Source organism: Ciona intestinalis, chromosome 1, assembly GCF_000224145.3.
Source record: "Ciona intestinalis chromosome 1, KH, whole genome shotgun sequence".
In the NCBI taxonomy this organism is placed as follows: domain Eukaryota; kingdom Metazoa; phylum Chordata; class Ascidiacea; order Phlebobranchia; family Cionidae; genus Ciona; species Ciona intestinalis.
In genome coordinates this window covers 914,055-936,892 of record NC_020166.2, presented here as the reverse complement: position 1 = coordinate 936,892, position 22,838 = coordinate 914,055, and the positions used below count along the sequence as shown (strand labels likewise).

The 22,838-nt window shown below is 35.7% G+C and overlaps 7 protein-coding genes and 1 non-coding gene across 11 annotated transcripts; 3 read left to right on the top strand and 5 right to left on the bottom strand.

Annotated features, from left to right (window-relative positions):
* Positions 1 to 3: 3 nt before the first annotated feature.
* LOC100175733 (metaxin-1-like) lies at positions 4 to 2,475 on the bottom strand. Its single transcript, XM_002128639.4, has 5 exons — positions 2,344 to 2,475; positions 1,747 to 2,159; positions 1,258 to 1,525; positions 735 to 863; positions 4 to 227 (listed from the first exon to the last, which is right to left on the bottom strand). Exons 2-5 carry the CDS (start codon positions 2,154 to 2,156, stop codon positions 90 to 92), a joined length of 945 nt encoding a protein of 314 aa, XP_002128675.1. The 5' UTR covers positions 2,157 to 2,159; positions 2,344 to 2,475; the 3' UTR covers positions 4 to 89.
* Positions 2,476 to 2,523: 48 nt separating this feature from the next.
* Positions 2,524 to 4,844, top strand: LOC100180421 (methylosome subunit pICln-like). Its single transcript, XM_002129384.5, has 6 exons — positions 2,524 to 2,766; positions 2,882 to 2,969; positions 3,261 to 3,402; positions 3,770 to 3,946; positions 4,335 to 4,400; positions 4,623 to 4,844. The coding sequence occupies exons 1-6, from the start codon at positions 2,657 to 2,659 to the stop codon at positions 4,703 to 4,705; spliced, it is 666 nt and encodes a 221-aa protein (XP_002129420.1). The 5' UTR covers positions 2,524 to 2,656; the 3' UTR covers positions 4,706 to 4,844.
* A 263-nt stretch (positions 4,845 to 5,107) lies between these two features.
* Positions 5,108 to 5,680, bottom strand: LOC100175687 (ribonuclease H1-like). The gene has a single exon (XM_009863966.1). It carries the CDS (start codon positions 5,678 to 5,680, stop codon positions 5,108 to 5,110), a length of 573 nt encoding a protein of 190 aa, XP_009862268.1.
* Positions 5,681 to 7,087: 1,407 nt separating this feature from the next.
* LOC100178007 (retinol dehydrogenase 14-like) lies at positions 7,088 to 10,315 on the bottom strand. Its single transcript, XM_002124108.4, has 6 exons — positions 9,934 to 10,315; positions 9,717 to 9,855; positions 8,996 to 9,105; positions 8,554 to 8,728; positions 7,919 to 8,126; positions 7,088 to 7,530 (listed from the first exon to the last, which is right to left on the bottom strand). The coding sequence occupies exons 1-6, from the start codon at positions 10,165 to 10,167 to the stop codon at positions 7,428 to 7,430; spliced, it is 969 nt and encodes a 322-aa protein (XP_002124144.1). The 5' UTR covers positions 10,168 to 10,315; the 3' UTR covers positions 7,088 to 7,427.
* Positions 10,316 to 10,509: 194 nt separating this feature from the next.
* Positions 10,510 to 13,593, bottom strand: LOC100185129 (retinol dehydrogenase 14-like). Its single transcript, XM_002128599.5, has 6 exons — positions 13,319 to 13,593; positions 13,099 to 13,237; positions 12,535 to 12,644; positions 11,937 to 12,111; positions 11,334 to 11,553; positions 10,510 to 10,734 (listed from the first exon to the last, which is right to left on the bottom strand). The coding sequence occupies exons 1-6, from the start codon at positions 13,499 to 13,501 to the stop codon at positions 10,629 to 10,631; spliced, it is 933 nt and encodes a 310-aa protein (XP_002128635.1). The 5' UTR covers positions 13,502 to 13,593; the 3' UTR covers positions 10,510 to 10,628.
* Positions 13,594 to 14,115: 522 nt separating this feature from the next.
* Positions 14,116 to 20,493, top strand: zf(c2h2)-116 (zinc finger protein ZF(C2H2)-116). Of its 4 annotated transcripts, NM_001128903.1 has the most exons (18): positions 14,133 to 14,313; positions 14,836 to 14,902; positions 15,210 to 15,301; positions 15,475 to 15,511; positions 15,567 to 15,639; positions 15,973 to 16,090; positions 16,408 to 16,487; positions 16,833 to 16,977; positions 17,328 to 17,503; positions 17,904 to 18,015; positions 18,283 to 18,393; positions 18,608 to 18,808; positions 19,058 to 19,203; positions 19,448 to 19,557; positions 19,657 to 19,727; positions 19,787 to 19,835; positions 20,055 to 20,219; positions 20,430 to 20,493. In NM_001128903.1, the coding sequence occupies exons 1-18, from the start codon at positions 14,185 to 14,187 to the stop codon at positions 20,441 to 20,443; spliced, it is 1,896 nt and encodes a 631-aa protein (NP_001122375.1). In that variant the 5' UTR covers positions 14,133 to 14,184; the 3' UTR covers positions 20,444 to 20,493. The 4 variants fall into 4 exon arrangements, with proteins under 4 accessions (XP_026695926.1, XP_018672986.1, XP_026696248.1 ...); XM_026840125.1 differs by having other exon boundaries at positions 14,116 to 14,305; positions 14,834 to 14,902; positions 20,055 to 20,493; XM_018817441.2 differs by having other exon boundaries at positions 14,116 to 14,313; positions 20,055 to 20,493.
* Positions 17,074 to 17,126, bottom strand: mir4165 (microRNA 4165). The gene has a single exon (NR_034561.1). It is a non-coding gene; the product is annotated as a microRNA 4165 (primary transcript).
* A 591-nt stretch (positions 20,494 to 21,084) lies between the features above and the next one.
* LOC101243499 (ATP synthase F(0) complex subunit C2, mitochondrial) lies at positions 21,085 to 22,736 on the top strand. Its single transcript, XM_004225442.4, has 4 exons — positions 21,085 to 21,214; positions 21,602 to 21,672; positions 21,924 to 22,141; positions 22,423 to 22,736. The coding sequence occupies exons 2-4, from the start codon at positions 21,634 to 21,636 to the stop codon at positions 22,535 to 22,537; spliced, it is 372 nt and encodes a 123-aa protein (XP_004225490.1). The 5' UTR covers positions 21,085 to 21,214; positions 21,602 to 21,633; the 3' UTR covers positions 22,538 to 22,736.
* Positions 22,737 to 22,838: the final 102 nt, after the last annotated feature.

The following is a 22,838-nucleotide window of genomic DNA, read 5'->3' as shown; positions in this document are numbered from 1 at the left end:
GTGTGAAATTTGAACATAGTTATTTTTAATGAAACTTTTAAGTCAGAGCTTTTACAAAGCAATTATTGAGTTGATATATAGGTACACGATCAATCCATTTGTTCGAATTCATCAAACTCATTCAGTTGTTTAAGTTTTGTAGCGAGTTTACTTCTCCGAGCTGTAAGCACACCGCTGGTAAGAGCATAAACAAGCATAGCTGTAACCGCTACAGCAATCGATATTATCTGAAACATAAGATTAATATTACAGTTAATATTGACACTACCTGTATGCATTTATAAGTAATATATTAGCGTAATATTAGCATACTGCTTGGGTAACCATCATTTCCAAGCTTACAGATATTACCTACATCGAAACTATCTGTAAGTATTCATATTATATTTATTAGAGCAGTGTACTGGATTAGGTAACTTGAGTAGGGTAAACTATCATTTCCAAGCTTAGTGTCTCACCCACACAGAATATAATATTTTACCCAACACCAGGTAGATTTAAACACTAACAGTAGTATATTGCTGGAGCATATTAAAATGTGGAACCATCCTGTCCAAGCTTAGGCCACCGACATAGAATGGAGCATTTTAACCTTGAGAACATCAGCCCCATTCTTTGTAATTTACTGGTTGCAGGAGCGAGCGAGACTCCATTTTTTTGTACAAAAATCCCATTAAAACTTAATTCAAAATAAGAGATATAAATGAAACATAATTTTCTTTAGGTTTAAACACCTTATCTCTGTTAATTATTTGATCTTCACTGTTTGATTTGACCTGTGTAGGTAGGCTGGACGATGACGGACAAAATAGCGACATTCGTGCGCAAAAAGCACGAAGTTTGTCACAGGAATTCAAGTGATTCTGGTGAAGAATATGAAGTTATTGATTACGATGATTTCAAAATTTGTAGTCTTACAAAAATACATTATTAAAATTAAGGAAGATCAATATAAATGGCAAATAAGTGTTTCTGGCTTATTGTAATGTTACAAAATTATTGATATGATTGATTTTTAAATTTGTAGACAAACAAATTAAATAGAAAATCCAATATTATCTAGTCTTGCGCAATGTTAATAAAAAATCTTGGTGTTTGATTGTAATTACGAACGCACATAACACATGTTATTACTGATTAGAGGTTTTATATGCAAAAATGGAAATTTTGTCTATAATGATTTAGTATACTCGTATGCAATTTTATTTTACTATTAAACATGTATATTATATGTGTTGTCATTAATAAATTTTTCACCTGCAGTTCAGTAGATACCAGAGGGGCATGCAATAACACAGCTAGATGTCCATATAGTACTGCATCAATTGTGGTTGGAAAATCACCAAAAAAATAATCTGTGCTACTCATTCTGCTTTCCAAGACATTCAAGCAGTCATGAGCATCTTTGTAAATCACTTTTTCTACTTCCTTAATACATGTGAAGCTCTCACCACCTTTTGAAAGCCAAAGCTGGTTTGTATATGACTTCACAAGCCTTGAAGGGTACCATAGACTCCACGGGAAACTGGAACAATAAAAATAAACTTTTTTACTAGACAATAAACGTAAACAAGTAGACAATAAAACTGAACATTCGTAAATAATGTTTTAGCGGCTCATCTAGTCTAAAACGTAATGTATTTCCGACATTGCATCTGCCATCCGGTAAGACTTCATCAGGGAATGTATTCTTATTATAACAACCCTCATTATAATAATAAGGTTTATTTAGTTAATATGACATACCCACAAGCTTTTCCATAAGCAGGTCGTGTTACTTTGTTAAAGTTTCTCACATCGATCCATAGTGAATATAGAATAGCAGGTTTCAGTTTCTGTTCAATGTATGAAAGAAACGCGAGTGTGTCGGCATTTTCACTTTGTGATAAACTGTAATCAGCATTGTAGCCTTCACGCCTAAAAATTCCAATAATAGTAAACGCTCGAGGATAAATAAACTCATCAATCTGAAGCTCCGGAAGGGACCCAGTAATTGTATCTTTTGGAAGTGCTGGCACAACCTCAATTGGTGCCTTTGCAAGATTGGCATAAGCTATCACTGATAAGCAATCAGGGTCTAAAGAAGGCAAACCCCAACCCTCACCCCAACATTTTACTTCCATTTTACCATCTGTGCTTTTCTTTGGGGAAGACATGACCTTAAAAATTAGAAAATGTTTTTGTTTATTATTTAATGTAAATATAATTCACGGACGTGTATTTAACAGTAAGATTAAATGTTGTACTTAATATGCAATGAATCTTATACCAAACCTATTGCAAAATTGAGCTTCTTATTATATAAAAACACTTCTAGTGGATTTTAAAATCAAGCTGACTTACCTTAAGAAATACTTGGCTATATAAAACACAGCACAACTTTCAAAACTCGTTTACGCTGACACAACTCATAAAGTTGATCTCTGATTCCAAAAAATGATGCGACCCTACACTACCATTCAGCACATGTAAATAAAAAATCTCATATTTTTCATCCGTTAGGTGGTGATAAAGAAACAGGAATAACACGCGCTGAATATAAACACAATTTCTTGCGAGAGACACGCGGTTTACTTCCTATATATTTGCGAGTTAAAATTGTATTAAGTCATCAGCTATTCATGTATGTGCTTACATAGTTCCGAATTAAGTTGAAATGTACGCAGTTCAGCCACCGAATACTGGAATACAACATCGGGAAAACACTTGTAAAGCAAATGTAAACAACACCGATTTCGGCCAAGGGACGCTATTTATTGCAGAAAGGTGATTTGTATGTAAATATCGGTGCTTGTAAAGAATTCTCTACCTTATCTGCTAACTACTAACCCCCCTATAACTGGAACACCATCTAATAATAATTAAAAACAATTATTTACAGTGAGCTGATATGGATTGGGTCAAGCAACCAAGGTTTTAGACTTCAATACACTGACATAGCGATACATGCAATATCAACTGATGTACAAGTATGTAGTATGTTTTAATGTTTACGCCTGTTTTTGTATTGTAAGTATGTATAAAACAGTCAATGTGTTGCAATACGATAAAGTATTTGTAAGCTTTGGAATTCAAGGAAGTATATAGCAGCTGCAAAACTTTCATATTGTATTACAATTTACAAAGTAGCTAAAAACCAAGACAGCTTTAAACTGACCGCATTATATCTACCGCTTCTTCATAAACTGCCTACTTTTTATTTTAAGACCTCAAGTTTTTACTAATACACACGTTGTACTAATATTCCATCTCTATTTCAGTCCTTTCCTGAAGAATGTTTGTATGTAATGTACAACAAAGGTCTGTTCACTTCCTCTCAAAGTGAGAATGAAAGCGACAGCGATGGTGAAAAAGATACAACTGTGTCAGAGATACGTTTCATCCCAACAGATAAAAATAACTGTAAGTTCTGCTTTGCCATGATGTTTGGATCATTTTCCTGTCTTACCACAGCGCTTCTTTGAGTCTTGGGTTTTGACTATTTAAGTCACCATTTATTATAATGGCTAGCTGACTGAAGGCTTTTTAAAATTCAGTCAAATAAGGTCACCAAAGCTTTGGTACAAGTTTATGCTTAATCTTTGAGTGCATTAGGTAAATTATGCACTTTAAAACAGATTCACTTTAAAACTACAGCACTATTCCATTCTATGTTGGTCTATGTCGAGGACCTGGGGTTAGGCCAGATCAATTACCCCAATACCTATGGTGCTTATGCTTGTCCTGCATACAACCATTGTAACTAACCACAGCACTATCTCTACTTCAGTGAAACGAATGTTTGATGCATTGAGCGATTGTCAATGTTTACATCCTGATGAAGAAGACAGCGATTTCTTTCATGAAGGAGAAGTAAATGAAAGTCCAGTTCAAACGTTTGATGGTGGGGCAGCAGGGGAAGGATTCTTTACGGGTGATGCAGCAATAGATCACATGACACCTCAAGGTGACGTATAATACAGTTGTTACATAGGTCTTATTCGAATTTTTAACAAAATATGCCAGACCTTTAAAATGCAATGAAACTCTTTGGTGATGTATATTAAACTGTTTCTGCCAGAAATAATAAATCTATTAATTGTGACTGCTAATACTAAGGCATTGAAAATAAAAATATCTCAAAAAAAATCACCCACAAAGTAACATACATGGTAACTCGTAAGCTGGCATGATGTATATGAAACAGAACAGCAGTGTTATAACGAGTAACGACTGTCGTTTTCCAGACGCGAGGATAAAACAAGTTACATTCATTTATTACTGGACCCTTTGGATGTAGTTCTTTATTAAATTATACCCTTTTTGATATTTATATAATTCTTATTTATATTTAGGTTTGGCCACCATGCAAAGGTTAGAAGCCATGCTGGCACAACAAGGCAGTCCAAGCACAGATACAGGTTGGTGATGGCTTGTTTCATTTGCTAACTTAATGTTACTCAGTCCGATCTATGTTTGCTGGGAAGGAGTCCTATATTAAGTTTGATCAATAACAAAGCCTGACTGCAAATATAAAAGTTAAATTATTAAAAAAACAAAGCTTTTCCATTAATTTTTGGTTCATATAGTTTTCCATCACTATGTTCTAGCACTGATATAACAAAGCTGTCTTGTACCTTAAGGTATTGAAACTGATATGAATGGAGTTCATATTACTGAGCAACAAAATGGAACGACTGAAGATGGCCAATTTGATGATGCGTGACACAAAAACACACAGCTAAACTTTTTATTTTGTAAACACTGCCATTTGTTAGATCATGTCTTTTTTTTGCAAAGTAAAGGCTCTTCTACACAGTTCAATCACAGTTTTCGTAATAAAAATCATTCTTTTGTATTATTTATTAAAGGTCCAGGGTCTTCACTGTAGGGTAGCATCAGTTAGAGTAAGATAGGGTATGAAGCATTTAGGCAGGTAACAATAACTGGTACCGTGCAGATCAGGGAAAATCTGCTTTAGTACAGTCAATTCACCAAATGATGTTTATCAGGCACCTAATCGGTAAAGTTTGACCTGGTCGAGATGTGAAACTAGTTTTATCTTTACTTTTTATGAAATTTAAAAGACAACTAAATTAATGACACTTTATTTTAATCCCAATCCACTTTAAGTTGCTCTTGATATTTTTGCACCAGCATTAGCAAGATTGTGAGCCATTTGTATTCCATTGCTGTCTTCCCCTTGCTTTGTAAAGCTGACATTTAATCGCTTTAAATCTCTCTGTAAAGGTTTCCACAGATCAAGGTTCTTTACTTTTGCTCCAGTAGAAGTATTCCAGTTATTTACAGCCCACCACTTAAGCCAAGTTTGGCAACTATTTATCACATGCATGGAGTCGGAACAAATGCTTAAATCTTTCCAACCAAGTTGCATTGCAGTTAAAATCGCGGCATGGACGGCTAATATTTCAGAACGGTTTGAAGTCAGTACTTTACCAAAAATCGGCAAAGATAAGTTTAAAACATGGTCTACGCCCCAAAAGACTCCTAACCCTGACTGTCTCTGTTCAACAGTTGAGTTATTGAACAGACAGCAGCCGTCAGTGTAAACAACTGTTCTATTTTCAGAGTCTTTAGTAAAATTAAGTTGCTTTAAATCACTAGCTTTGATATGGTCTCTTATGTGGCGTTTTAAAGTGACTGCAGTTGTTGCAGATATAACGTGGCGTGGTAAAAGCATTTTGTAAAAGTTTGTTCTTAAAGTTGGTGATAATGAACGCTGGTTTAACTCAAGTCTTCATCATCGAACAAGTCCTCAAAATCTGGAGATAAAATACCATATTGATAAATCGATGGACAAGCTATGTACTTCTGGGTTGCTATAAGTAGAAAATGGTACAATATGGATTGTCTAAATTGTCGGCAGTAATTTAACAAAATAAAGCAATCACAAAAAATGTTTACCCACAAGTTACACATGTGGTAACCCGTAAGCGGGCACAAGGTGTATGAAACAGAACATCCGTGTAACACAAATCATGTTATAACAGTTTTGTTGCCCTGTCATGCGAGGATAAATACGTGAAATTTTTTAATATACACCTATACGCTGTGGCAGTGGTTTCAGCACTGGTCAACTACAGAAGGCTGGTTTGAAGCTGGATGCTACCATTATTAGACATGTGTATTCTTAGGTAAGTCACTTAAAAGTGAACCAGACCAGTGGTCACTCACTAGCATATGAGAAAAAAACATTACTCATAAAATAATATATAAACACATATTTGCTAAACCATATAGGGGCATCAAATGAGGTATAAAAGGATATTTGTGGATAAAACAAACCCTAAATAGTATTCAATGTTTTTTTCATTTAAAATTCGGACAAAGGGGATCAGGTATGAGGTACTCATGTTGTTTCTGTGTTAGCAGCCACAGTTGTACTAATCACACATAATATAACACTTCCCACTCACTATTGTAAAAATCAGCATGTACAGCTTTTTCGTTTGATGAGATATCCATCATTTGCACTGAAGATGATGTACCTACTGATGCTTCATCACCGTCATACGCGCCATCGGGGAACATTTCATCAGCAACAACAGTATTTGGCTTCATTTTGAACGATTTATTTACCGTAAAACAACTCTACACACATTCCTAGATCTTAAACGTTAAAAAAAAATACCGTTACGGTCCAATGATTTTCTTTTTTCTTTTTTAGTCTCTCGTTTTTTCCTTGGCAAGGGGGAAAATTCTTCACTAGCACCAAAAGTATATTCAACCAATTACAATTATAACGTATTTTTAATCATAAATTATCAAGCCAGTGCCTTACTGTGTTGCACCATAGGGCATAAGCTAGTAAAGCTACAAAAAAAAACGATCTGTACCAAGACCAAGACGGAACGAATGCACCGTCGGTGTCGTCTGGGGGTGTGCAAAAAAGACGAGAGTATTAAAGAAAAACCAACGAGAGAAGAGAGAGAGAGATAACGAAAGAACGTTGGTATTTCTATTTCTCACACTGCGGACTTTAGAAGGCAAAGTATAACTTAATATAATAAATAACTTTTTTTAAAGTAAGTCACGGTATAACGTGAGAATGGTTCCCAAGATATCAAAATTTGAAATTGATAACATATCCATATATGTATATATATCATCGTTAATTAGCCAAAAAAATAAATCATTATACACTAAAATTAATGCTGTTTTAACTAAAATGAAACACATTACAAGACGGCAAAGGTAGTACAAAAAATATATAGTAGGGTGGGAGAAGATGGGACACTTTTGTATTCTGTTTCATTTGTTAGTATACAAGGAACATTCAAAGAATTCTAAAACCGTATCCTCTCGACTCCCATAGATCGTTGTTAATCGTATAAAACACGAACAAGAAACAATGTGTTAAAGGTGTCCAATTTTCCCCCAGCCCTACTATATAAATTTATATATATAATAGTATTTGTCCGTTGGGTCTATGCTTCGGATAGTCCGGTCGCTTGGAGACTGACTTGCCACAGTTGTTCTGCATTTTTATCCTTCTTTGCTTGGCTGTTTTCACTTGCAACCGCGCAATCGCTGTAAAAAACGTGTGGGGTGGAACAATTAAGGGCAAGATAATTTCACATATAGATTGGGATAACATGTTTATATTCTATTTTATCGTCTCATTTAATAGTAAGCAAAGAACAGTCAAAGAATTATATAAAACCGTATTCCCCACGACTCTAAAAGAGCTTTGTTAATTGTTAAGACACAAATAGGAAATCTTAGCCGATTGTACCCTATTGTATAAAGAACTAAACCAATACCAAAGATCAGTTGAAAACGGACGTTACCGTTGCTATTGACTTTTATCCCAAGTCCCACAATTGACAAACGTCCCACCCAAATGACTTCACTCCATTATTACGCAACACATTACATAATATAAATTACGCAACAAACGCTCCCAAGCATATTGTACCTGAAATACTTTCCCGTGACGTCTTCAATTTCAGGGGCCATACAACAGTATATATTTGTCTGTGCGCCGTGTATTATGGTCTTACCAAACCACCGTACAAATGTACCAACGAAGAAGTCTCGGACTGGTTTCCTTGATCCATCCATGTGTCGCCATAGCTCAGATTTAATCACACCGGGGTGTAAGCAATTAGCGGTAACATTTGTACCTGCATAAACGGATTTAGGTTTATACAAACATACAAAAAAACAAAACCTTATTTGTCGCTTTGAATGAATGAGTGTAACTTATTTTATTTTTGTTTTTGGGGGAGTCATTTTTATATAACTTGGACAACCCATTAGTGACCACTTGGTTGAAGCAATTGCCCAATCACACATACGCGCACAGCGGTAGCAGCAAAGAACCTTGCCCATTATACTTCTGGCAGGCGCGCTAACCCATTAACTGTGCGACGGCGCCGGAATTTGGAAACGGTGAATGAGTAAAGTTACTTTATCCTCGCTTGGCCAATAAACGACAGCTGTTGTAACACGGAATTTCTGTTTCATACACCTTATGCCCGCTTACGAGTTACCACGTGTGTAACTTAGTGGCTGTTGAACCCAACATAACTAATACATCCAATGAATTACCTTCAAGGCGTTTACTAAGTTCTTTAGTAAACAAGATGTTCATTAATTTGCTTCTTCCGTACGCCACAGACTCGTCGTAGTTATTGTCGAAATTCATGTCTTTAAAATCAATTTTTGGGGTCCCAAGTCGATGGGCTTCAGAGGAAACGGTGACGATTCGACTGGGTGCGCTTCTCTAATACATTGTAACGTAAGTTTTACTTATTTTAATAACAAAGTTGTTATTGTATAGGCTATATACCGAAGTAAACGTGTTGTTTTAGGCCCTGAAATTTAGGGTAATGGGCAAACATCCTCGCCGTATGACCTCAGCCATAATAGTGATTACATAGAAATGCAAACAAAAACGAAAAGACCGATATTCGTTATTTACACATGCTTTGTATATTTTCGTTCCTAACCAAACAATTTCAGCAAGGTCAAAGTACAATGTATGTCAAACCTTTATAAGATCGAGTAATAGATTAGTAAGAAGAAAATGCCCGAGATGGTTTACTCCGTAGTGAAGCTCAAACCCGTCTTCAGTCTTTCCTTTTGGCACCAGCATTATACCTGAAATATAAGCAGATGTTAAATAAGTATTACCTCGTATGGCATGCCAGTCCAACGAACATTAGTAATTAAATTGTTAAATTACCTGTCAATTGACAGTCGCTTTTATTTGTTGCGCCGAAACGGTTTTGAAATCGGTTTATAAAACATTTATGTCTTTTTTGTGCCAAATCAGATGTAAGCAAAGTCAAATATTAATGTACGCTTGTTGAGCGCTCACATAACGTTCACATATTTGTGTTACGTAAAGGTGGAGGTATCAAATTGCAATCTGATAATAAATGTATGAAAGTAACTTGCTCTATCCTCGCGTGGCCGGAAAATGACAGTCGTTAACACGGGTGTTCTGTTTCATACACCTCGTGGTACCACGTACGCGTATGTAACTTTTTAGGTATTTTTATTATTATATGGTATATGGTTGAACATTTAGACAACCGATTAGTGACCACTGGGTTAGAGCAATTTGTGTCTTGCCCATGGAAACAGCATGGTAGCAGCGATGAGCCCTGGGTCTACAACCTCTGGGTTAGGGGCAGTCGACGCGCTATAACCGACTGTGCAACTACGCCAGATAAACCTGGTTAAAATTTAACGTGGTCTTTGTAAACCTGCGTTGTTCAACAAAACATCAATCTTGCTTTCGTTGTCATTTATATCCTTTGCGAACGCCCGCACTGAGGCCAACGATGACAAATCTAGTTGCTTTATAACGACTGTGTCATCTTTGCCGCCAGCTTCTTTAAAAATCTGCAAATACAGAAACAGCAATCGTTATGAAACAGAATTAGCAATCGTCATTTCCGGATAGTAATTCAAGCATTTTACCCTTTGCTTTGCTTCTTCTGCTTTCTCCATGTTTCTGCAGCCGAGAATTACTCTTGCTTCACGCTTTACAAGGTCGATTGCTGTTTCCAACCCGATTCCAGTATTAGCGCCTGTTATTACGACCGTTTTCCCTGTCATTTTGACATCGCTCCGTACCCAACTACCACGTGCAGACTTGACCATTTTTGACAAAGAACCTACAAATCCACTTAACAACCTGTACCTTGCTTGCATCTAACTTGAATCAATAACTAATTGCTACTCCGGCTAATATAACACGAGTTTCTCTGTCACCATGACTAGGCAGTTTCTAATATGTAACTGGAGCTTTAGCAAAATGGAGGACACACAAGTCACACAACGTAACGATTTGTTAGTCATGAATGTTTCACCTTTCTCTCGTTTGTTCTCTCTCATTATCTATCCCTCTCTCTTTCCTTTGTTTCCATTTCTTATTGTCTCTCTTTATTTCTCCTAAAATTCCATCTCTCATTTTTCTCTGTCAGTTATACGAAAGTTAACCGGATTTTCTGAACACAAATCATTGCCAGCCAACAAAAAAACATAAGTTTTAAAAGCAACATTATTTTTTCATTATATAATTTATTTTACAGTTATTTTTCACTAGAATTGGACAACGAAGTATACAGAAATAGTTAAACCTTTCCTGTATATATAAATTAACTTTAACATGATTAAGAACCCTCTGACAACCCCGTAACTTCAACGCTCAAGTCCCATAATCTTTTTGCATCCTGGTCGCTCTTGGCTTGACCATTTTCATTCGCAATCGCGCAATCTCTGAAAAAACAAATACGTTAGTACTGTGGGGTAAGATGGATACCGCCACGGCCTACTAGAGATATCTCTAGTAGGCCGTAATACCGCACATATCTTGCTCTTTTACAGTCGTGAGGATACGGTTGCATAACTCAGTAGATATTTTTTGTTTACTCCTAAATGGGACGAGAAAAGAGAATGAAAACTTGTACCATCCTACCCCAACCTACTAATCCACTAAACCGCGAAAACTGCATGGATAAAGTACGGTTCCATTAAAGAAATATCAAACTTGTTACAGTATAGTAGAAATCAAAGTTTATATCAGCTGGCAGTCTTAAAGCAGTTTAAAGAAAACAATTAATAGTAAAAGGTTCGACCGTAGCCAACGAAACATTATGTGGTACTGTGGGGGAAGATGGGACACCTTTAGCACATAATATTGAAACATCCTGCTCGTGTTTAAACAACACAACGGTCTATGAGAGTTGTGAGGATACGATTTTAGAATTCTTTGAATGCTTTTCGTTTACTATCAAACCAGACGAGAAAACAGAATGAAAAGGTGTCCCATCTTCCCCCACTACTATAACTTCCAAGTTTTGTACCGCTTTACTTACTTAAAATATTTCCCACTGACGTTCTCCACTTCCGGTGCAATGCACAGGTAGATATTAGTCTGGGCTCCGTGTACAGGAGTTTTACCGAACAAATAAACAAGCGGGTCCACAATCCATTTGACAGCAGTTCTCCACATAGATATATTTGAATCGAACATATGCCGAGAAAGCTCTGTTCTCACAACACCAGGATGCAAGCTGTTTGCCGTTACCTTGGTACCTTATAAACAGAGGAATGTTTATTTTTAATATTTTAAAAAACACTCTCCTTTATTTTAAACATGATGATAAATCTGTGTTAAAGAAAAAACTGTATTTTTTGAAAATGATGATAAAACTGCGTTAAACTATAGTAGGGTGGGGTAAGATGAAATAAGTTTTCATTCTCGTTTTTCGCCCTATTTGGTATAAACAAAAAATATTCAGAGAATCACAATATAACCATATAGTATACGGAAGTGTACTATGATATAACCGCGACTCTGAAATCACGCTTTAGGTGTTGAAAACACAATCAGAAAATGTGGGATTTACGGCCCAACGGTATTCCATCTTACCCCACAGTACTATAGTTTGCACATCGTTTTAAGTTAGTATAAATACCCTCTAATCTTCTGCTCAGCTCTCTTGTAAATAAAATATTCATCAGTTTGCTTCGGTTGTAAGCCAACGATGCAGAATAATTGTTGTCGTAATTCATGTCGTCCCAGTCGATTCTGGGGCTCCCAAGTCTGTGTGCCTCCGATGATACGTTTATAATTCGACTTGGTGCGCTTTTCTGTAAGTTTTAAAGTGAGAGTAAGTTTTTTGTAAGTTAAAAAAAATCCCAGTTTTTTGTAAGTTAAAAAATTATTACCCACAGAGTAACATAGGCTGGTAACTCGTAAATTGGCACGAGGTGTATGAAACAGAACACCCGTTTGATGATGATGTTTTTCGGCCATGCGAGGAAAAGTGAGCTACATTCATTCCTTAACATATTTATCAGTATAATCATGGGGTATTAGGATATAATGTATGTAACTTTATCAAACAATGCTCTCGTATTTAACGTATTATTTAAAAAATACACGCAGTTGGCAAGGTTAATAACGCCACTTCCGTTACACTTTAGTACACCCTAAACAAATTTACTCATGCGCATTGTATCTAAAGTTAACCAAATAATTTGAGCAAGGTCGAAGTAAAATGCATGTCAAACCTTTACAAGATCGAGTAATAGATTAGTGAGAAGAAAATGCCCGAGATGGTTCACTCCGTAATGAAGCTCAAACCCGTCTTCAGTCTTTCCTTTCGGGATTAGCATTATACCTGAACATCATGTAAAGTGGTATAGGCAACTCGTTTTTATGCTAATAAAGCGACTAATATTGTATAGAGTGGGGTAAGATGTTATATGCTTTCATTCTTTTTACTTTCCGTTTAGTAATAAACAAAAAATGTTTACTGAACTATATACCCGTAGCCCCACAACACTAAAAGAGCGTTGTTAGTTGTTAAAAACACGATAAGGAAATATGATATACTTAGTGCTAACACTATCCCATTTTACCCCACAATACTATAGCTTTCATTTGATAGAAATAAAATGAGAAAAAGGTGAAACTCTGCGGCCGTCATTTACCTTTGGAGTGCCATCGTGCTGCTGGGTGATACAATGTTTAATCTAACCAACGCAAATATTTGATGAAATATGGCATTCCTTCAGCATGTATACGCCTTTAGCTTTATGGTTGTAGTTTGAAATTGCTAACTAATAGCCTACCTGCGTTGTTAAGTAAAACGTCGATTCTGCTTTCGTTTTCATTCACATCTTTTGCAAATGCGCGCACTGAGGCAAAAGATGCCAAATCTAGTTGCTTTAAAATAATTTTATCTTCATTTCCGCCGGTTTCCGTTATAATCTGTATTAACGAACCTTAGTTTTAAATCTGCAGTGTGTATCTTCAAAACGGTACCAATGAAGGCCCTACTTTGGCCCTTACCCTTTGCTTCGCTTCTTCAGCTTTCGCCATATTTCTACACCCGAGAATTACTCTTGCTTCGCGCTTTACAAGGTCGATTGCTGTTTCCAATCCGATCCCAGTGTTTGCGCCTGTTATTACCACGGTTTTCCCTGTCATTTTGACATCCGAAATAACCCAATTGCCACGGGCACTCTTTTCCATATTCTCTGTACTACCAATTTACACCAGTCACCACCTGTAGGAACAAATGAGTAGCCAAGTGCGGCCAAGTGCTGAGAGCCAGCAACCCAAGCGCATGCCACCACATGCTTTTCTTCTCCTTTCGCACCTCTTTTCGTTTCTGCTCCCACACCACTTTGTCCCTAGTCTCTTTAACATAGCTGTTTACGCCTGCTAGTACGCTCTATTCGTGGAGGAATGAGGAATTCCGCGATGGTACGTTCTGACTGAAATACACAGAACTACCTTATACAATAGCAACTTTACTGGACAATCTTTAGCAAAAGTGATGATAAAACAAGTTTTAAGTGAAGTATATTGTATTGCTGAGTTATGAATGATCATTACATAATGCATACAGAGTATTCCAATATGAGAGAGAAAGAAAGAGAGAGAGATAAATAGTAGGCGTAATCAAAGTGGACTTTGGGCGTATATAATTACTGTCCGCCGTATGTTTACACTAATTTTAAAGTACATTTGCTTTACAGATAAAAAATAATTTTTACATTGACATTAATTTGTAGAGTACTAATTTTAAATACTACTGCTTGCTTTAAAACGTAATTACGAACTTTTAAAAACTACATAGGATAGAAATGGCAGAAAACCAATACAGTCAGATATTTGGGTTCGTCGTGTAATTTATTTATAAACAAACACGAATGGAGTGTAACGAAAGTATACAAGAATTAATTCAAATTTCGTTTACTTGTAAACTATGTGGTTATGGTGGCCAAGTGGAAGACGACATTAAACAACACATTAAAACGGAACACAATGACAATGAAAAGGTGTTTCCCTTAATGCAACTTGTATTTTTGTATTGTGTTTAACAATGTTTATCGTCCAGTTTTGAAAGGCGTTTTACTATAGTGAAATTGTAGGTGGTAGTGAAGAATTCTATGTTATCTAACTGCCTAACCCTATCTCTTAACCACTAACCTCAAGCCACTTGCCTAATCAGTATCATAACACTGTATTGTAGTCTATACTATACCAGCGGTTCCCAAACCTGGGGTCCCTACAACAGTTTTAGAGGGTCCACAATGTACAGCAATGAATATGATTCGATAATATAGGTTGAAATGCTTGCTTTATATTAGTCTTTAGTTAGCTAATGTTCTTTGATTTTAATAGTGCTGCGAAATACCAAAATAATTGCAAAGGACCCACTAGGAAAAATTTTTAGAAAAGTTTGGGAACCGCTGTACCACACAGTGTATAGAATACCTCATTAGTACCTAGTTATTATTGTATCTTTGATTTTAAGCTGTAAAACCTTAAAATAGACAATAAGTTATATATTTTTAAAGGTCCAGACAGCGAACACAGAATCCACAGCCAAAGTGAAAGAGGAGAACCATGTATCAAATCAAAGAGGTTTACTGTCATTGCTGTTTTGTTATAATCGATTATATAAAGTACATTCCCAAATGATTATCAGTAAAAAAATCATATAATTATTGTATTAGACGATGTTATAAATAATATTTGTAGATGCTTTTTTAATTTTATTGCCAATTAACAGTTATACATAGTTCTAATAGTTATTACTTTCAAGTGTAAGCATTTTGATCCATAAAATAAATTTCATTATCATTGATCTTAGCATATATGGCAGGTTCTTTTTTTGAAATTTTTTTGTTAGTACTTTGCTTATCCATTTTACACTTACAATAATCTATAGGGAATTTAAAGAGAAAATGTAAAACGAAGAATGAAGACTTTGTATATTACGACCAGAAAACAAGCAAAACTCAACAAAACACCAATGCTGAGGTCTGTGTGTATATTAATGTTTAAAGTGACACATTATGGTAATGACCATAAAATTAGATCTTTTGCAGCAACTGTTTCCTACAAAATAATTTTTGACTGTTTTATAGAAAATTTAACATTCATAGGCAATGTTAGTATTTTATTCAATTAAAACAATCTATTTTTTTCCTCAGATTACCTCATTGGAAAAGCAGCAATGTTCTAAAACAGGTATGGACTGAATTATTAAATAGTTTTATTTAATACAACAAATGTTTAACTACAGATTCATGTACTGAGCTTGCTTCTGATAATTTGAAGTTTTCTGACTCAATGCAATGCCAAGTTTGTAAAAGAAAGTAGGTTGAAATCTATATGTATAATGCTTAAACAACATATTATGCATACAATGTTTGAATGTATGTAACTTGCTTTATCCTTGCGCTTTGTATACCTATTATGTATTATAGCTGTACACCTGTACTGTATGAGTACACTAACATTGCAGGTTTAAATCAGAAAAAAAGTTGCAAACAGTATAGTTATAACACGGGTGTTCTGTTTCATACACCTCGTGCTTGCTTGTGAGTTACCATATATGTTACTTTGTGGTGTTTCATAAATATTTCATTTATTTAATAAATTATATACACCACGTTTTTACATATTATAGCTGTATTCTAACATTGCAGATTTAAATCAGATGAGGACCTAACAATACACATAGACTCACATTATGGTGACAAGTTTAAATGTGTGATGTGCGATTATGAAAACAAAAATTGGACCCAAGTGAAAATACACATGGAGGTAATGGGTGGGAGGGAACTAAATTATTTTTTTTACTATAATACACTTTTACCTAAAAATATCTGCTGTTTACCAGTATGTTGTTCTTGGAATCATATTTGTGTTGTAACGACTGTCATTTACCAGTATTTCTCGTCTTTATGCAATTGTATATTTTCCGATCTTCTTTACTGTGACCAAAGAGCAAAATAAAGTCATTTGTTTAATTAAAATTTGCAAGGCCAGTTTATTCATAGTCTTTGGTTGTGTTTAAAGGCTTACTACAGCAGTCTGGCACACTTTACTTATATGCTTAATAAACTCGGTTGCTTTTACAGACTCACAACCATCCTTCCACCAACCCTTGTAATGAATGTGGAGAAACATTCGCAAGTTCTTTTACACTTTATAGTCATAGGTAAGGTCAGTTGTCAGTGCATTTCCTTAATTCAGTGTAACCCAAAATGCACGGAGTCACCAACATCACTAAGAGTTCATAATTTTTACAAGTAGAAGTAGTGCATGTAATATATATACTATTAACTTTGTTTGAATGTGGAGTTGCCAGACCACCCGTTTAATGACACCAATCTTAAGTTAAAAATTGCAGCAAGTCCTACCAAATACATATTGTATTCTGTATATATTTCATTTAAAATGGCGTCATCAGTCTCTTTTTGTAGTCCATATTTATGAGCACTAGATCGGGGCCAGATTTGTAGAATTCATCCCAGTTATTAAAAATAGATATCTTTTTCCACAGGAGATACACACATATGGGTGGCGAGCACTTATGTGATGAATGTGGTTTCCATGCAGCGTCTAAATATATTTTACTTCAACATCAGTTATCTAAGCATTCCAATCACCAGTGTTGCCAGTTCTGTCCATATACCTCAGATAATCAGGTAAAGCAAAACCAAAACGGGAACACTGGCTCTTATACACAACTTTTTTTTGTTAGTTATCCGAATAAGAAACAAAAGTCAGTCTGACTTGAAATCTGTCCCATTTTGCCCACTCATGTGTATATGCATATAGTAGGGTGGATGGGACACTTCTCATTCAATTGTTTTGTCCCATTTGGTAGTAAACAAAAAACATTCAAAGAATTATAAAACTGTATCTTCACGATTCTTATAGATCGATGTTAATTATTAAAACCAGATTAGAATATTTGGACATTACGTGCTAGAGGTGTTCCATCTTTACCCACCCTACTATATATATTCAATTAATAGAAGTCTTCTTTTCACAGAGAGATTTATTAGACCACATCAAACTACGACATGAGAATGGTTTCACTTGCAAGTATTGCGTGGCTTCAGTGGGGAATCCACAGTATAAGACAAAGGAGGATTTGAACACACACTGTAGTGTTGCACATCCTGGTTCTAAACATTTCTTCTGCCAGCAATGTAATTATGTAGCAAAGTAAGTGTGGTCATCACTTTTATTATGTACTAGAGCAAGTAAAGTCATCTAAATCCCATGTCACCTGGTTGCCCTAGTAACTTGCCAATTTGGAATAAATCTATGTCCTGAATTAGGTTTTAAGGATGGGTAATAGTGGTAAAATTTAAAATGTTGGTGTCTTGGCAAAGTGGTTAGCCTGAGGACTAGGACATAGCCTACATTAAAAAAAATCTGAAAGGTAAATATATGGTAACTTACAAGTAGGCACAAGGTTAGTGAAAAAGAACACTCATGATATAACGACTGTCATTGCCACTGTTTGCAAGAATAAATACAAACATAAAACTTGTTTCCACTCTTTAACATGTAAGAATACTGTGAAATATTACTTCATTGCAAAACCAACTTCCTACTACAGATTGAGCCACCACTTACGGAAACACATGAATGTTCATACAGGAGCTCAACCTTACGCTTGTCGTTATGATGGGTGTAACTTTAGAACTAAAGACCATAAAAACAGGAAGCAGGTCTGTGCTATTTTCCAAATAGCGTTTTTTTTTAAGAATGCTGTAAAATCAAATTCACATGAATAATGAGGCTCTGGCAGGGCTTTTTGATGACTTGTGCTGTTCTCCAAAAGGTTAAAGGCATATAAAGTAAAAATATGTAGGTATATTTTTTCTGTCTGATTATATTTTTATATTAGTTTGGAGAACACAACTGTGAGGTAAATAAAACATTGACTGCTAAGTGTTAATCATATTCAAATACCAGATAATTTTATTTTATTTCAGCATGAGTTAACAAAACATAAGAAACCCGGTGACTTGGTTTGCCGTTCATGTAGTTTTGTTACAACAAATCAAAATGAGTGGGACGTGCATAGAGCGATGTATCATATGCAGGTAAACTATTGGGTAAAACGTATGCACGGACTGGTATTCTATATGGGTGAGCTATGACAATGGGAGCTTCTATTTAGGTAACAGTTATTTCATAACCTCAACACTTACTGGAAGAAATACTTGTTTGCATGGAATAATATGGATAGGTTTAATTGCAGATGTATTTTGATACATCTGCACTTAAATACTAACGCCCTATTATAATTTGTCCCAGGAGTTTAAATGCGACGCTTGTGATTTTAAATCAAATAGTCAAGCTTCAATACGTCGTCATCGTCTGTCAAAACACATTCCTGAAGATAAAATGAGATATCTATGTTCGTATGACGGCTGCAGTTACATCACTAATTTAAAAGAGAATTTACAAAAGCATTCCTTAACGCACCAGGAGAAAGATCAGCCATTTATGTGCCCTGTATGTATGAGAACTTTGTCTTTTTTATTCAACAAAATTTAGGAGTAATTGCGAGTATTTTTAATTGGATTTTCATCTTTATAAACTGACAAAAATTTACAAAAATTGTTGATTATATTAGTAGCTGCCAGCTGGTTTGTGTTATAGACTATGCAGAAAATCAAGCAAATGTTATCTATACTAATATATAGCATGTACACCATATCATTATATAGGACAGGTTATATTTGTTTTTTTATGACATCACAGATATGTCGAAAAACTTTTGAAATCCGAGACAATTATAAAAATCACCTGCAAGAACATCACCCCGCAGTTAAGATATACGTCTGCGAGAAATGTTCGTTTTCAACCAAGAATAACCAAGGATATAAACGCCACATCCTACGTCACAAGTAAGATTGCAAATAGTTATATAAGTAATAACTGTCATGAATTGATTTTGCCATATATCTCTGCGACAGTTAAAACATATGGTATGAAAATGAAAAAGCTTTAAATTGTCCCGATAGGTGTTGTAGTATTGTGGTTACCATTATGCATAGTTTAATTTTTTCGTCAATTTATTTATTTCGCTTTGTTTTGTACAAATAATACTTTCGGTTTACTTATTACTAAAATGCTGTTATACATCGACAGTGCTACTAAAAGTTTCCATTGCAAGATATGCCGTTATAAAGGACGTACGAAACAATTATTACAAAGTCACATGAAATGTAGACATAATAATCATGTACCAAAGAATGAATGTAAGTAAATGAATTAACAGTAAATTTATATTGTGTATTAAAATTGTTTAAGATTTATTTTATTTGTGTTTAACAAGTTTAAACTCGTTACATTCCTAGCCACAAGTACGCCAGAGGTGAAACCATTAACCTCACAAATGTATCCTTCTAGTTCTGTGCATTCACCCCAGGTAAAATCAAATGTTTCCTAATTTGTATTCAGATCATTTGTAAATATAATCTATTTCAGCTGCTTGGACATTCTTTATTGGAGCTTCAGACACCTCCTGCTACACAAGGTTGTACATTGTGTTTTGCTAACAATAAGACTGAATGAATAATTGTAACTTATTTATCCTCGAGTGGGAGGCCAAACATAGGTGTTCTGTTTCATACACTTCGTGCCCGCTTACGAGTTACCGTGAATGTAACTTTGCTTATTTCGTATGGTTGATAGACAACCCATAAAGACTACTGGGTTGGAGCCAACCACTTTAACAATAACTCTGTTGTTACAGTTCGTCTGCAATCATTCCCTTCAACTCCGCACGTCACTGCTGACGTCACAAACGTTGCTGACGTCACAAACGTACAGTTAAACCACGTGACGTTAAACACTCCTACCACTGTGATCATACAGCCAGGGGAATCGCCGATGTGCTACGGGACCTCACCCGACTTATTGGCCAATTAACATATAGTGGGATGGGGGAAGATGGGACACCTTCGGCGCATAATATCCGAATATCCTGATCGTGTTTTAAACAATTAACAACGGTCTATGGGAGTCTTGAGCATATAGTTTTATAATTCTTTGAATGTTCCTTGTTTACTACCACATTGGACGAGAAAATCGAGTTAAAATGTGTCCCAACTTCCCCCACCCTACTATATATTGCAACGTTGATATATGCCGTTATTTTATGATGTGAATGAAATAAACGATCTTGCACTAAACGGGAGAGAGTCTTTTCTAAGCTAAGCCATGTAGCTTCGTCACTAACTACACATGTAAATTAATCTTGGACTATAGCTTAAATATATATATATATATATATATATATATATAGCTTAAATGGTTTATAACGTGAAGTCATTGTGACCGGCGTTGCATGTCCGTAGACTCCGTACTGGCGTACTTTAGTGACCATGCATTTTCAGTGACGAACACGGGGCCGTAGTTGACATAACGGTAACATAAAGTAGAGGCATTACGTATCCGTGGACTAGGTTGGAAAAGTTTACTTTTGCGCGACGGCAAATCGGCCCAGGCCATCTCTGGTCTATGGAGGATCTCTGGTCTATTGAGGACATAACGCACGCTTTACCGACATGACATGCCTAAAAAGTACAGATACATGAACCAATGCACTGATAAAATACACGTATTGCTACCTTTTCCGTATAACTTTAATATTTTGCAATGGAAAAAGTGATCAGTGCAAATTATTGGGCAATCGACATATTTCGCTACAAGATGTCCTGGGAATTTTAAAACTCAACACGCGCAAACGTTTTTCGGCGCTTCCGGGTTCAGTAACCAATCAGCTTCTAGAACCACTAGCTTTCGGCGCATGCGCAGTGTTCGGTATCCTTGGGGGCCGGTAAATTGTACAATCGCTGTGCTCTTAACCTGAGTTTTGTTAAGTTGAACTTACAATTACGTTTTGGTGATTTGGTAAGTGGTTCTAAGAATAGTTACTGCAAATTTAGTATATATATAGATTGCTGGAATGGGTTTTTAACTTCTGGAGGTTGCAGAAATGGCTACTTAGTGTTAAACCACGTGGCAATTCACGCAAAAGTGTTTAGGCATTTGCGCCATGAAACTTTCGTGCGTGTCGGTTTTCCGAAACCGACTGAACTTGCGTGAGGAGGTCAGAGTGATAAACCAAATACGATACAGTTGTTCGTTTAGAAATTAAATGTATTTTTTGTGTGATCCGCGCCTAAAATGCACGCAAAATAACCGTTGTCGGGAGTCCTAAAACTAAGCCGATAACCCGCATGTTACGTTTAGTTTATTTGTAACGTAAAGACTAATAACATTATATTTGTATTACAGTATAGCCGTGGTATTAACAGAAAACATTAAACATGTACTGTGCAAGAATCATCTCTGCTTCCCCAGCAATGGTAAATATGGTTTATTGAGTTAAGGTTAAACTTCAGAAGTTTTGCTGACTACAGACCAAAACTGGTTCAATATTGTAAAATAATGGTTCTACGTATTTATTTAATAGTGTATAATATTATTTCTTGGAAATTGAAACTTTGGAGCTATTATTGACCATTAGGCATTTATGAAACTAAAATAAAACTACTATATAACCGGATTTATCTAATATAACGCTAATTCTTGGAAATTTAAACTGACTTTTTTGCAGCTCCGTACCATTCGTGCGATGAGACCAGTAACTTGTGCAGCACTTAGACCAGAACTTTTAAGCAACACCGCAACCAGGGCTATTCAAACCACCGCTGTACAGAAGGATATTGACTCCGCTGCCAAGTTCATTGGGGCTGGAGCAGCCACTGTGGGTGTTGCAGGTTCAGGTGCCGGTATTGGAACGGTTTTCGGCAGTTTAATCATCGGATATGCAAGGTATAACAGAAATTTGTGGCATTTGAGGTTCTTAGTAGGAAATTGTTGCCACAGGATTTTTTTATCTATAGATGCTCTTTTGGCATTATAGGAGATACTCAAACTAAACGAAAATACTTTCAAACAGTAATGAACACCACAATATGCTGTTGTGCATGTCAGCCAGAACACTGTATACAAAAATAATCTCTAAATGACATTTTCAACTTCTCTAACCCATTTCACTGTTGTGCTCTTAGTTATCCTTTTTGAAAATATTCAAACCAAACCTTGTTTTCCAGAAACCCCTCCCTGAAACAACAGCTTTTCACATACGCCATCCTTGGTTTTGCGTTGTCTGAAGCTATGGGTCTCTTCTGTCTTATGGTTGCTTTCCTGATCCTGTTTGCTCTATAGAAGAATATAGCTCGACCAAAACTATTCAAATATTAATGTTTTACTGTTAAACCCGTGCTTTGTGATCGCCAAAACTTCTTTTCACATTCTGTTGCCAACGTTCAACTGAATTTGCGATTTAATTTATAAAAGTTGACACTCTACCCTTCTCTCTGCAAGTTCAAATTATTGGGTTCTAAAATAAAAACGTTTAAAACAATGTTGGTGTGTTTATATGAAATGCGTAGTGTTTCTTAAGCTGTTGGCATTGTCTTCATCTCTTTTTGTGGAGGGAATGTGAAATTGCTATTGCGCCCATTGA

What these genes read in the sequence shown, in the direction of transcription:
- LOC100175733 (XM_002128639.4), bottom strand. Translation starts at nt 2,156, where the DNA reads ATGTCTTCCCCAAAGAAAAGCACAGATGGTAAAATGGAAGTAAAATGT. An exon ending in GCTTATGGAAAAGCTTGTGG is followed by an intron (nt 1,526 to 1,746) that starts GTATGTCATATT and finishes TTATTGTTCCAG; the next exon opens with TTTCCCGTGGAGTCTATGGT. An exon ending in AAATAATTAACAGAGATAAG is followed by an intron (nt 228 to 734) that starts GTGTTTAAACCT and finishes CTTATGTTTCAG; the next exon opens with ATAATATCGATTGCTGTAGC.
- LOC100180421 (XM_002129384.5), top strand. Translation starts at nt 2,657, where the DNA reads ATGTACGCAGTTCAGCCACCGAATACTGGAATACAACATCGGGAAAAC. An exon ending in ACGCTATTTATTGCAGAAAG is followed by an intron (nt 2,767 to 2,881) that starts GTGATTTGTATG and finishes AATTATTTACAG; the next exon opens with TGAGCTGATATGGATTGGGT. An exon ending in CCCAACAGATAAAAATAACT is followed by an intron (nt 3,403 to 3,769) that starts GTAAGTTCTGCT and finishes TCTCTACTTCAG; the next exon opens with TGAAACGAATGTTTGATGCA.
- LOC100175687 (XM_009863966.1), bottom strand. Translation starts at nt 5,680, where the DNA reads ATGCTTTTACCACGCCACGTTATATCTGCAACAACTGCAGTCACTTTA.
- LOC100178007 (XM_002124108.4), bottom strand. Translation starts at nt 10,167, where the DNA reads ATGCAAGCAAGGTACAGGTTGTTAAGTGGATTTGTAGGTTCTTTGTCA. An exon ending in TATTACTCGATCTTATAAAG is followed by an intron (nt 8,729 to 8,995) that starts GTTTGACATACA and finishes ACAATGTATTAG; the next exon opens with AGAAGCGCACCCAGTCGAAT. An exon ending in ACTTAGTAAACGCCTTGAAG is followed by an intron (nt 8,127 to 8,553) that starts GTAATTCATTGG and finishes CCGTTTATGCAG; the next exon opens with GTACAAATGTTACCGCTAAT.
- LOC100185129 (XM_002128599.5), bottom strand. Translation starts at nt 13,501, where the DNA reads ATGGAAAAGAGTGCCCGTGGCAATTGGGTTATTTCGGATGTCAAAATG. An exon ending in CTGAAGAAGCGAAGCAAAGG is followed by an intron (nt 13,238 to 13,318) that starts GTAAGGGCCAAA and finishes TCGTTAATACAG; the next exon opens with ATTATAACGGAAACCGGCGG. An exon ending in TATTACTCGATCTTGTAAAG is followed by an intron (nt 12,112 to 12,534) that starts GTTTGACATGCA and finishes TAAAACTTACAG; the next exon opens with AAAAGCGCACCAAGTCGAAT.
- LOC101243499 (XM_004225442.4), top strand. Translation starts at nt 21,634, where the DNA reads ATGTACTGTGCAAGAATCATCTCTGCTTCCCCAGCAATG. An exon ending in TCTCTGCTTCCCCAGCAATG is followed by an intron (nt 21,673 to 21,923) that starts GTAAATATGGTT and finishes ACTTTTTTGCAG; the next exon opens with CTCCGTACCATTCGTGCGAT. An exon ending in TTAATCATCGGATATGCAAG is followed by an intron (nt 22,142 to 22,422) that starts GTATAACAGAAA and finishes CTTGTTTTCCAG; the next exon opens with AAACCCCTCCCTGAAACAAC.